The 12,232-nt window shown below is 38.0% G+C and overlaps 1 protein-coding gene across 9 annotated transcripts in view; it reads right to left on the bottom strand.

Annotated features, from left to right (window-relative positions):
- The window catches only part of STXBP6 (syntaxin binding protein 6), a 281,394-nt gene that overhangs the window by 53,681 nt on the left and 215,481 nt on the right, over positions 1-12,232 (bottom strand). For 8 of the 9 annotated variants that reach the window (XM_077127054.1, XM_077127053.1, XM_077127055.1 and 5 more), the window contains one exon: positions 729-859. In XM_077127054.1, coding sequence (XP_076983169.1) covers positions 729-859 — 131 coding nt within the window. Of the gene's footprint in view, positions 1-728; positions 860-2,200; positions 2,713-12,232 lie in introns of those variants that run through there. The other variant, XM_077127060.1, reaches the window with a different exon arrangement.

Genomic DNA, 12,232 nt, shown 5'->3' with positions numbered 1-12,232 from the left:
ATTTGTAGATAATCGTTAGGAAAATAGTATCGCAGAAGTTGCTGTGCGCTAATTAAACATTGACTAGCATCAGTATTCAGACCACGTATTGCCTTCCAATTACTTGATAAATGCATTTCTTCAGGGTCTCAGAACTGAACTATCTTGCCCTAAACTTTAGTAGGAAAAGACTTCCCCCTTGTTATTGTATTATATAGCTACAATTTACATTTTATTATTCTTCATTAGAAATAAAGGTTTGAGTGTGTATGTATGCACAAACCAAAGGGGATGTATTTAGAATAGATAACTCGACCATTCAAAGCTGCTCTTGTTAACTTCAATGGAATTATAATACATAATTTTTAAAGGTGTCATTCGTTTATTTGACATTTGATAAATGAACCTTGCCTTTGGCGGCATTAGGGGATACATGAAGCTTTGCTGAATGTAACTTTTTCATATAAATAATCATGGACATATTTATCTGAATTTTGCCTTTTTCAGTTTAAATGCTGATAAACATATTATTGGAGGCAGCTTTGTTTCAGTATGGATCCTCTTAGGTTCCTCTAACAAACAAGATGAGAAGACTCCTAATTTTCCATACAGGAACAGGAATCAGAAGCGTTAGTCCTAAGGAACTTTAGGTATGTTAATTAAAATAATCACCACCACTATCAAAGCCAATCAAAAAGAGTCGCTGCGGGAAGAGGATTCCTTCACTCAGCTTTGGACGACCCACTCACCCGATTGGGATCGATACCGTTGACCTGGCGGAGCTGCTCGAGCATCCACTGCGACCTCCGAACGAAAGACGTGGAGCCTTCGAACTGTTTGACCTTCGTGATGGACGCCTGTGTGGGCTTCTTGTTTGTCACTGCCAAGAAAAGACAGCTCAGATTAATGGGTTTGCAGGCTGGTCTGTTTCCTCATTCAGCGTTTCTCTATGATACCTCCTGTGCAGTGAGAGAGAGAAAGAGAGAGTGAGTGAGAGCAAGAGTGAAAATATGTATGTGTTTGTTAAGGAGTGAGCAGAAATAGAAGTTATAATTTCTGCTCTTAAGCAGTTCACAATATAAGAACCACTTCACTTATGCCTTCATCCACTCAAGCTGAAAATGCCCTTACTAAATAACCCAAAGCACCTTCAATGAGGGCTACAGACTGCTGGGAAAGCAGTGTAGAGCTGACAGATACTAGGTGGGGTTCACCAGGAAAGGCCGAATTTGAAAGGAAGTGAAGGTCACTGGCTCCCCCGGGGAATTAAAATGCATATTCTAATTTTATAGTCCAGCATACATACTTCAGGCTTCAGTGAAAAGATAAGGAGTAATTACCTTATTCAAAAGAAGAAAAAATGACTTTTAATATTTGGCTTTAAAATACTATCCAGTTTGTATCTATCTAGTTTGCATCCAATTTTAAAGGTACCTATCATTCTGGGTATACCACCCCCTTCACATGAATTCCTGAGGTCACAGGAAGTTCCTCTCCCCAGCCCAGGTCAGTTCTTTGGCCACCCCTTCCATGCCAAGGATGGACACATCACCTCTAAGAAGCATCAGGTACTAGGAGAAAGCTCCCCTGAAGATTTTTCTACATTTGCTTACTTCATGACGCTGAACTTCCAGGCTGAGAGGTAATTGTCTTAAAAGGGCTTTCCTAAAAGTAAGTTAAGATTGAAGAGAAGTGATGTTATTAAAGCAGCCAGGGAAAGGGGAAAGCACTGCCTGGAACAACTGCGCACCTAAGCACTGAGTGCTGAAGACTGTGCATCGGGACCTACGTTCTTTCTTTGTTTCCAATAACCCCACAGAGCCAGCCACATCTCCAAATACCTATGCAGGTGCCCAAGAGATGACAAAAAGTACTCTTGAGGAAAGAGGGACAGAAAGCACCTACTTCAATCAAGGTCAATGGTAAAAAGATTTTTTTTCTGTGCATACAACAGCTTATTGCAGTTTCAATGTCTGAGATTAAGCAGGAAAGCAGGGCCCGAGAGAGGGATGGAAGGTAGGCAACCTGTGCTGGACCTGGTGAGAACCCACAGCGCCCAGACAGAAGACAGCTTTCATGGCTGCAGTAAAATCTTCTGTTTGCTCCTAACCAGAATTTAGCAAACATTTTTCTTTTTTTAACTTCAAATAATACTTCTGTTTCTTACCCATTATTTCAGTTATATCTGGCTAAAAGTTTCTGAAAATTTCACACAAATCACCTTTATTTTCCTGGTGAAAAAGTCATCATCCTCTCATTAACACCCCAAATCATAGGACACTGTGTAGTCTTCCATTCACAATGGCTTCTCCGGCTGAGAGCTCCAAGAATAAACCTTTCAATCCCATTAGGAATAACCATTCCCCTAGCTGAATGTAGGCAATCTTACTGCTTTGCTCAGGGCACTCTGTCCATTCCTTGAATTCAGTTCATTTCGTTTTTGAGTCTCCTACCACATAAAGGGGGAATCTAGTAGGCTTCTGGTTAGCTGTGCCCTGCTCTCGTATTTTAATGTTGCAGGAAACTGAACACCTGTCATATATGCGGGTTCTAAATATGCTTAAAAGATTAAAGAATGCTTTTCAATAACAGGAAAGCATGGGTTCCTGTATTGGACACACACCCCTAAACACACAAAGAGGATTTCCTCCTTTGTTTATGTAAATTGTATGCCATTTAGACATTTTGGGAAATATAAATGTTTTTCTTCTTTGTTTAAAGTTGTTATGAACTTTTTTTTTTTTTTTTTTTTTACTTCTGGTACCTTTGTTTCCAAGTAATTTACAGCATTATAAAAGCCAAAAAACAATACAGGCTCGCCATATATTATTGACATGTTTAGGATTGACATTTCTGGAAGGGAAGTCCCAGGACAAGTTTTTCATTGAAACGAGAAGGGCAGGAACCACACCCACATGACAAATGGCCCTTGGAATTCCTCAACAGTGGTCACACTTGCAGCCTGGTCACTTTTTAATAGAGGCAGTTGCAAATCCATCCATTTCTGCCTTTTTTTTTTTTTCCCTTACTACCCAAGTCATTCCTTGCCCAGTTCTTGGAGTTTGGCGAGTGTTCCTAGGCACTGAGCCCGGTTTGGTTGAATTTTGTTTACTGTTATTATCTCTAACATCCCAGTTTCTATTTTGAAGCAGGTGCTTGAAAATTATATTATTATATACACATTATATAGAGCTAAATAAAGACCTTCCCCTTCTGAAATCAAAACACTTGCACAAAACACACCACTGCCAGGCTTTTTGAGTTCTATGCTTGAAGGAACTATGATTTAATCTCATTTGGATGTTGTCAGGACCTAGAGCTTGTAATAAATAAGGCAGGCAGTCAAGTTCCAGATGTCCAGGGAAAGACAGTGATTTACCTCCTCCTTCAAAAGGAAAGCTGATTGACAGTATCTCCTGCAAAATGTACCCAAATAATAGCACACTGTATGTCCGACTTTTCCTGTATAATAGATCCCTATATTTGTTATTTTGAATAACTTTAAAGGTCAGATAATTGGGATAGTTCTGTTATGGCCCCACCATTTATAAGGAAAAGATAAATGTACAGGCATTTCAAAGGGTAGGGTAGGAGAGACACTGTCCGGTAATACTGCAGATCAAGCAGAGTCAGCAAATCCTCTGATTCTCTGCTGATTCTCTCTGATTCTCAATTGGACTCCACTTTGCACCTCAGAATTACCCAGGAGCTTTTACAACAAACTGGGTGAAGCAGAACCTCCTGGTGTACAGCCCTGAAATCCACATTTTCAAATCTCCCCAGGTTAACTGTTGAGAACCACTGAATGTATATATTTATTCATATTCAACAAATATTTATGGCACATTTATTAGATGTAAGACAAAGATAAAATTTTCAACATTGTAAAGAATGAATAAGAGCTTGTTCTCAATCAAGAACTTGCAAGGGATTAAAAATTATGCAAAACAGTATTCAAGCACAATAGTTAAATGACATACAAGGTACTGGGTACACTTTAAGGACCATGGAAATTTGGGCAGGTCAGAGAGGCTTCATGAAGGAGCTGCCTCCCAGGCAACACACCAGTAGCCCCAGCCTTCAGTTCTACCATCTCCAAGATGGCTTCTCTGACCAGCTTACCCCTTCAAATTTGTTAAACATGGACAACTGAATCACCTTTTAAAAACTCTACAATGACATCCCAAAGCATCGAGACTAAAACACAAGCCCCTTACCATGTTCCTCAAAGCCCTGGGTGATCTGGTCCTTGAGTACCCCTCCAATCTCATCTTGTTCCACTCTCCCTTTTCTTCTATTGAGCTCCAGTCATCTTTTGCTTCTGGGAAACAGCAATCTCTTTCTACCTCAGGCCGTTTGCACATGCTGGTCCCTCCATAGAAACTCTCCTTCCCCATTTTCTCATGATTGCCTCTTGGTCATTAGTTAGATTTCAGCTTAAATATAACCTCCACAGAAAAAAATACCTTCTGTGATTCGTTTACCTAAGTTGACACCCTCCCTCAGTGAGCCTTATTCATTTCAAAACAGGTTCTTTGCAATCCTGGATGGTGAAGACAAATCAGATTGTTAATATATTCACCTAGTCCTAAAATATATAAGATATGGATAAATTTCCAAACAGATTTTCTAAGCTACCTCTTACCAGTTTGTGAGGTAGGATCCTATAAGTTGATATACTAACAAATTACATTTTTACAGAATTTTAAATTTTTAAAAATCTATTTTACACAGGTTGTTTTTTGTTTTGAATCTTACAACATCTCTCTGATGCAGACATGGTTAATACTAGTATTCTGTATTAAATTTATAGACAAGGAAACAGACACAGAAAGAGCTGACATGCTGAACTCATACTGTTAATAACTAGAAAAAGTGCAATTTAAACAGAAGTATGGATTCAAAAACCATTGTTCTTTTCATTATACTTTTTTGTTGCAATGTGAAAAGCCATGCTTTTTTGAGTATGGGAGGCTTATTAAATAATGATTAATTGAAATCACTTTTGTTATAATGTTAATATTACCTTTGTGATTTCTGCAATATCCTGAACTATTATTTCTTTAGTAGTTTCCTTTAAATTAATTTAAGCTAAAAAAACAAGTTTATTTAAAGGAAAACATAAAAGCCGTTGAGTAGATAAGCAACTCTGCCTGCCTTAAATAGAAAATAATGTCAGAATAATAAACTGAAATGTAAATGCTATGACTTCAATTGGAGAGTTGTCAGTGGAAATCTCAGCACCTGAGCTCTACTCTGATGAAATTGGTGAGCAGCAAGTATAAAGACGGTAAAGACTATCACAGCTGTTATGTTCTCCTTGATATAATAAAAAAAAAAGCATAAGCAGACCAGTAGGTCCTAGAACCACTAGTTGTACCCACTGGGACTCACTCAGTTAAGCCAAGTTTCAGCGTTACCCAAGCCTAATGCTTCTTTCTTAAGTACTGTGGCTCCAGGTACTCACTGCTTTCTATATGGTAACACTGGTAGGCAGAAGCACGGGGCAGCCAAATCTAAGTAGTCTTTTGCTATCTGCTCTCATAAAACCAATATGGGTTTCAAGACTACATGCCATTTTTTAAAAAATTTTAGCCATCATATAGACTTGATGCTACATTTCAGCTGTGGTTAAACAGTAGTAATACAAACTAATCTCCAGAATATAGCAATCATGATTACTCAAGTGGTGTAACATTTCTATCTCATGAACTAATAGTCTAAAGCAGTCTTCTTAAAATGTCTCCTTCATGAAACCTTTGACAAAAATAAAACTGGACACCTGGCCATAAAGGGTGGAGACCACTGGCTTCACTTTTGTCCAATCAGAAAATTTTATTTAATTACACAACCATAAGCCAGCCAATAAAAAAGCATCATCTTAATCAGCTCAAACCTGGTCTTGTGAACTGTCGGGAACATGGAATTGGAAAAGAAGTTGATAAAGACTGATGAGGAAAGGAAGGACAGAAATGTTGAATTACTGGCATGTTTTGCAAAACAGGAGATTAGCCCATAGTCTGCTCTATGGATTAAGAGGCTGCTCTTCCATTTCAAGGTCCAGTGGTTGAACAACTACTTTTTAAAAAAGGAGCCACACTTTTTCCCCTAAAATCTCATTATTCACAGCATCATCTCAATCATTCCAAAATGAACATAAATTTTGCCGTGACATAAACTAGTCTAAGTCTTAAAATATTATAAACAAAATGAATATTCACCATCTATTTATCTCCTCCAAGCTCATTTCTCAGATATTTTTATATACTTTACTAACATTTGCATGAACATTTACTTTATACATTAAACTCATATTGAATCATTTTATAACTTTATGCAGTCGTTTCTCTCTCAAATAAAGCAAAGGTGCTGAAGGAGAACAAAACCTATCTATATTACAGTTCGATATTAAGGCTAAGTGACTAAAATGCAAAACTTATCATACCTACATAACCTAGGATACCTTAAAATTCCATCATGCTTAGTCCTGCCAGGATCTTACAGTTAAATGAAAGTCAGCATTTTGTGGTATGTCTCGGCTCTCTGTTCTGCTGGAGTCTAGTGGCCAAACATTTTGATTTCAACAAATTTGCTGATGAGCAATAAACAACTCAGAGCAAGAAAAGGAGCATTCACATAGAATCCCATAATGTCTGCTCTTTTTGCTAAGTCAATGGTGACTGACAAGAAAGGGGAAAAAAAAAATTTTTGAAATGTAGATCATTTTTGAAAAGAACGATTGAGCACAACTTCTGCGTACTGAAGGGGCAAGGAAACAGGCCAGAGTGGGAAGTGATTATTTAGAATTGTTCTTTTTAATGCTCCTCTAAAAACTCTAAGGTATCATAATTTCAGGTGGATTTCACAGTGTCCTTGGGAAATAAACATCAGGTCTGAGACTGTATCAGCAATTTTCTTGTGATATGGTTGTCTGGTTATACAGCTTAGAAGCAAAAATAACTAGCATGTCACCTAAAATGCTTTCTGATTAGAGAAGTATCTTCACTGTCACGGTTACTGGGAAATAGATCATGGACCTGGCTCTGCAGTGTTGGTCTTTTGTTTCTCAAACTACTTTTCAAGGCATACTTTAATTTAGGGACACAGAAAATGTTTAGGTTCTACAGATGACCTAACCCAGAGTTCTAAAACCAGACAATAATTCACGAAATGGTCAAATTTGTCTTTGGGGCTCTATCCCTCTCCTTGTGTTTTTCTCTATTCATTGTAGGTACTGGGGGCTCTCTGGCTACATTTTTGACAGATCCTCTTGACAGAGGATTTGAGAATCTGCATGCTGTAGGGAAGAAGTTTTTCATCGAAAGGAACAACAATAACAAGAAAAATGGTGTCATTTCAGTGGTGAGCACCTGGTCAGTGGGGGTGGATGTTGGATGCTGTGCTGGTTTGAAACTGTTATGAACCCCAGAAAAGCCAGGTTCTTTTAATCCTAATCCAATTTTGTGGGGCAGACATATTGTATGGTAGGACCTCTTGATCAAATTCTTTCTATTCAGATTGACCCACCCAAATTGTCGGTGGGATCTTTTAATTAGATTATGTCCATGGAGATGTGACCCCCACCTATTCAAGGTAGGTCTTAATTGGCTTACTGTGGTCCTTAAAAGAACTCACAGAGGGAGAAAGAGTTCAGAGCCAATACAGAGAGCTGATACATAGACACAGATGTTTGGAGATACTTGGAGAGCCTACCTAGAAAGCCAGTGGAACCAGAAGCTGGAAGCAAAGCAACCCCAGAGTAAAGGACCAAGGTGTATTAGCCACTTTCTTGAGTGAAGGTATCCTCTTGTTGATGCTTTAATTTGAATATTTTCATAGTCTTAGAACTAAATTTGTAACTTAATAAGTCCCTTTCATAAAAGCCAATCCATTTCTGGTATACTGCCTTCTGGCAGCTTTTGCAAACTGAAAAAGATGCCCTTAAACAGACCCTGCTCTACTTAAACCTACGAATAGAGTCTTGAGGTGTGTTTTTAAAAGGCAGATTTCCTCAGTCTACTGAAAGGTTTGTTACGAAGAAGTTTTTCATACAAAAGTCTTCATTCAGTATTCCTTTGGTGAAGTTCTTAGGCTTCTAATATGACACCACATTCACAACTCCAAATTGGAGAAAAAGGAGGAGGACACTAAGATTCTAGGAACTTTCCCCAAAGGGATACCATATGAAAACCAGTTTGTATGGAAAACTTTCTTTGTAAAGAATTTTGAATAAACCATTTCAGTAGAAGAAGAAACTCCATGCAGTCTTCTGTAGGAGGGCTGCTTTTACTATTAAGGTCTATCACCATATCCAGAGCAGCTAACAACTGTATACAAAAGACCTTTTACACCAACTTCGTAAGAACTAGCTGGTCATAATATCTCCAAATTACCAACCTGAAGGCAGCATTATTTTTGGGATGTTCAACTTTAATGTCACAGGTTAACCTGAAATCAAGTTGATACTCTAAAAATCTAGCCCCTTCTAATTTTAATCTTCTTTTTCCTGTACTAGTTTGCAAGCTGCTAGAATGCAATATACCAGAAATGAAACAGATTTTAAAAGGGGGAATTTATTAAGTTCAAGTTTACAGTTCTAGTGCTGTGAAAAATATCCAATTAGAGCAAGGCTATAGAAATGTCCGATCTAAGGCATACAGGGAAAAATTCCTTGGTTCAAGAAGTCCAATAAAGTTCAGGGTTTCTCTCAACAGGAAAGGCACATGGCAAACATAGCAACATCTGTTAGCTTTCTCTCCAGACTTCTTGTTTCATAAAGCTCCCCCAGGGGTCTTTTCCTTCTTCATCTCCAAAGGTCTCTTGCTATGTGGGCTCTCATGGTTCTTGTGGCTCTTGGGACTCTGAAGCTTTTCCCACAATGGTTCTTCTTTTAAAGGATTCCAATAACTAATGAAGACCCACCTGGAATGGGTAGAGTCACATCTCCATGGAGATAATCTGTTCAATTTTCCAACCTACAGTGCTGAATAGGGATTAAAAGAAACATCTGCCTCCACAAGATGGATCAGGATTAAAACATGGCTTTTCTAGGGTACACAGTCCTTTCAAACCAGCACAACCCTATTCATTATCTTACTTTTTTTAAAAAATTAAAAGTATGTAAACTTTCATTTTGAAAGGACATTCCATTTTTCAAGTCAATGACAGGTTCAGGAACACCACAGGTGATCTTTAGACTGTTTTTCTTAAGCATGAAATCACAAAACTTAACATACAGAAGGTTTATGCTCTCTGCTGCAAGACCAGGACTGCCTGCCCCTGACTACCACCAGGAAGTCCTCTTTTTAAATGATGTACAGTGCCTAGCACTAACATGTAATGTTTGAAAAAAAAAAGTATTGGTTGAATATATGCATGCCTAAATGAATGAGTGAGTAAAAGAATGGCCCCTCAGTAAAAGGAATTATAATTCTTGTGCCTACCAGAATCCATGAATAAACCAAACACTTATACCAGGTTCAACTGAACTGTTTCAAAATGAAGGCACAGTTTCAAGGAATATGAACTCTTTTCTTACCAGAAAAGAAAGGCATCCTGAGGACTAGTGAGACTTGAGAAAATGGTAAAATCTAAGAAATTGCAGAAATACTAAGAAACCAGAAGAAGAAAATTTGGGGTTAAAACCTCCCTAAACAATGTCTTTTTCTCCAATCCTTACTCTAGCAGCATCTCACTTTAGCAATTCTGATCGCTTCAGCCTTCCCAAAGGTACAATCTTGGGCTTGAGATTTAGCAATCCCAGGTTTCTCATTGTGTTCAATTTTATTTTAATTTTCTTAGTCTTTTCTCCATAAACCGTCACAGAAAATTAATTTGCATGAATTCTGCATAAGGAATACATAAACAATGAACTATAAACAGTGGTTAATATTAGTTATTGCAACTTCATATTTTATATGGAAAGGACACAGCATTTCTGATTTATATAACCCAACAGTGATAAATAAACAAATAGGCTTGAGTCAAGAAAGAAAATACCTAGTTTGAGAACTGTGATGGTTTCTGAAAGAGGTTAAATCCAATACCAAATACTGCAACTGAGAAATCAGTATTTAAGGGTGATTTTGATTACTGAATCATTATATAGATATTCCTTTTGCTTTCTGTTATATTGGAGTAGACAGAGGGAAATTCCTGAAATCTCTAAATTGTAAACTAGTCGCTTCGATCTCTGATAATGATTTTATAGCTGTTATCTTCTGTCCTGTGATTGTAAAAACCTTGAGAGTAACCTTCGTTTGTACCCAGATATCCAGCTTTTCAACTTAAGAGTCTTGTAATCACTAAAGAGGGCTCCTCATGTTTGTTAATGAAGGGTCATGCATCAGCCCAGAAACCAAACCACTCTGAATCTAAGGTTATCTTGATGCCGAGACTGGATCTAACCAAAGTGGGCCTGCCTGATATGTGTAGTAGCTTAGTTTAACCTGTAAATCACCTATACCTCATCCCATCAGTTTCTTATATACATTCTGTGACTAAGCAGATAATCAATCTGTGACTAAGCATGTAATCAATCTGTGCATGCTCAATAATCAGATCACCTCTAATTATATCATCTAGGGCCACTGTACTCATTATCCTAAACCCTGCCCATCTTTTTCCAATAAAACTATCCAAATTTCTACAGTTTGGGGAGATAGATTTTGGGCCGCTAGGCCAACCGCTCTCTTTCTATGGGTCTAGTAATAAACTCATCCTCCTTTTGAAACCCCAATGCCTCAGGAATTGGTTACTGAGCACCTTGGCAAAATAATCCACAGCCTTTTTCCAGAAATAATACTATAATAGATAATGGAGATATAACAGAAGGGATTAAATATGTTTATGAAGTCTTATTCTTTTTTACTTCCTCAATTCTGATGAGATATAAATTTCATTTTGACCTATTCTTAGAAGAGACTGACAAACAGATGATCTATAAACAAAGGCATCAAGGTGAAGCAGGATAAAATAGGATAACTGTAAACCCCCAGTTTCCTATTCAGCTCTAAAAGAGTTAACAGACAAGTCCAAGTCCCTTGTTTCTTATGGAGCTCCAAAGAAGCTAAAAAGAGATACCAACTTCCTGGGACAAAATTTTCCTAAAGCCTCCAAATCTCCCCAAACCACTGAAACCTCCCCAAACCATAAAAGCTTGTAAAATTCTGGGCCGAAGCAAACTCTTAGTTAATAATAGGTAGCACAGGGTCATGAAGATTGTTAACCATTTGCCGAAAGACATGTTTTAGGTATCTGACAACAAGCCAGGAATTCTGCTAGCTGTCTCCTCCTAGAACAAAGAAGACACCCAATATTCAAAGGTTACTATGGAAACCTGCCACGGGTAAAAATTTCCTATAGAACAAGCTGGCCCACTCCACTCAGTGCATGTCCCTCCCTTCGGCACATCTGCGTTCATCTCTTTAATGTGTACTTTCTCCTTTTGATAAACTCCTCTTTTTAATAAACTTTATCACTTATTCCTGCTGGCCCTCTCGTCTCTAAATTCTTTTAGTTTTGAGACTATTGAACCTGGATCGGGCTCAGCTGGCACCATAGCCAGTGGGGCATCAGTTACAAAAGAAGCAGCTATATAACTTAAGAATGAACTTAATTATTCCATAAGAAGTCCAAAGGCTGGAAATGAAAACTTGAAGAGCTCTCTTTAATGCAATGCTTTTAAAATTATCCATTAAATACTGAAAAGTATAGGACAAGCAGCCACTCTCTTCAGTATAATGTCATACTTGCAGAAGTTCAATACATACTTTACCTGTGAGAGCTGCTAAAAAGCATTCTTAGAGCTTGAATACCCTTTATGATGAGAAGAGATTGATTCACATCTACAGTCTCCACTTCCTTAGCCCCCGGCATCTATGAAGAGAGGCACTCACCACCTTGTGAAGGAAGGGCCTGGAACCATGTTCCCGGATGCTATGCTCACCCTTGCTGAACAAAAACTTTTAAAATGTTTGTTTAGACTAAAAGAACCATGGAAGAATGTTATGTGGAGAAAGAACTCCTTTAAGGTAAGAAGATATTCCAAAAAAGACTTAAACTTGAAGGAGGTAGAACAAGCTGAGAGCTTTCTAATGGACCAAGTACTAAACACATAATATCATTAGGCTCTTGGAAAATCAAATATGTTATTGCTTAGCAAACATCAGCTGTCAAATATACAAGTATCAGTCAAGCAAAGACAGATTCGTTTGCTTTCTCGGTTTTCCTCCTTCTTCACACCACTACCACT

This window comes from Tamandua tetradactyla, chromosome 14 (genome assembly GCF_023851605.1).
Source record: "Tamandua tetradactyla isolate mTamTet1 chromosome 14, mTamTet1.pri, whole genome shotgun sequence".
NCBI classification, from domain to species: Eukaryota; Metazoa; Chordata; class Mammalia; order Pilosa; family Myrmecophagidae; genus Tamandua; species Tamandua tetradactyla.
The sequence above is the reverse complement of the archived record's forward strand: the minus strand, read 5'-3'. Positions and strand labels throughout refer to the sequence as shown.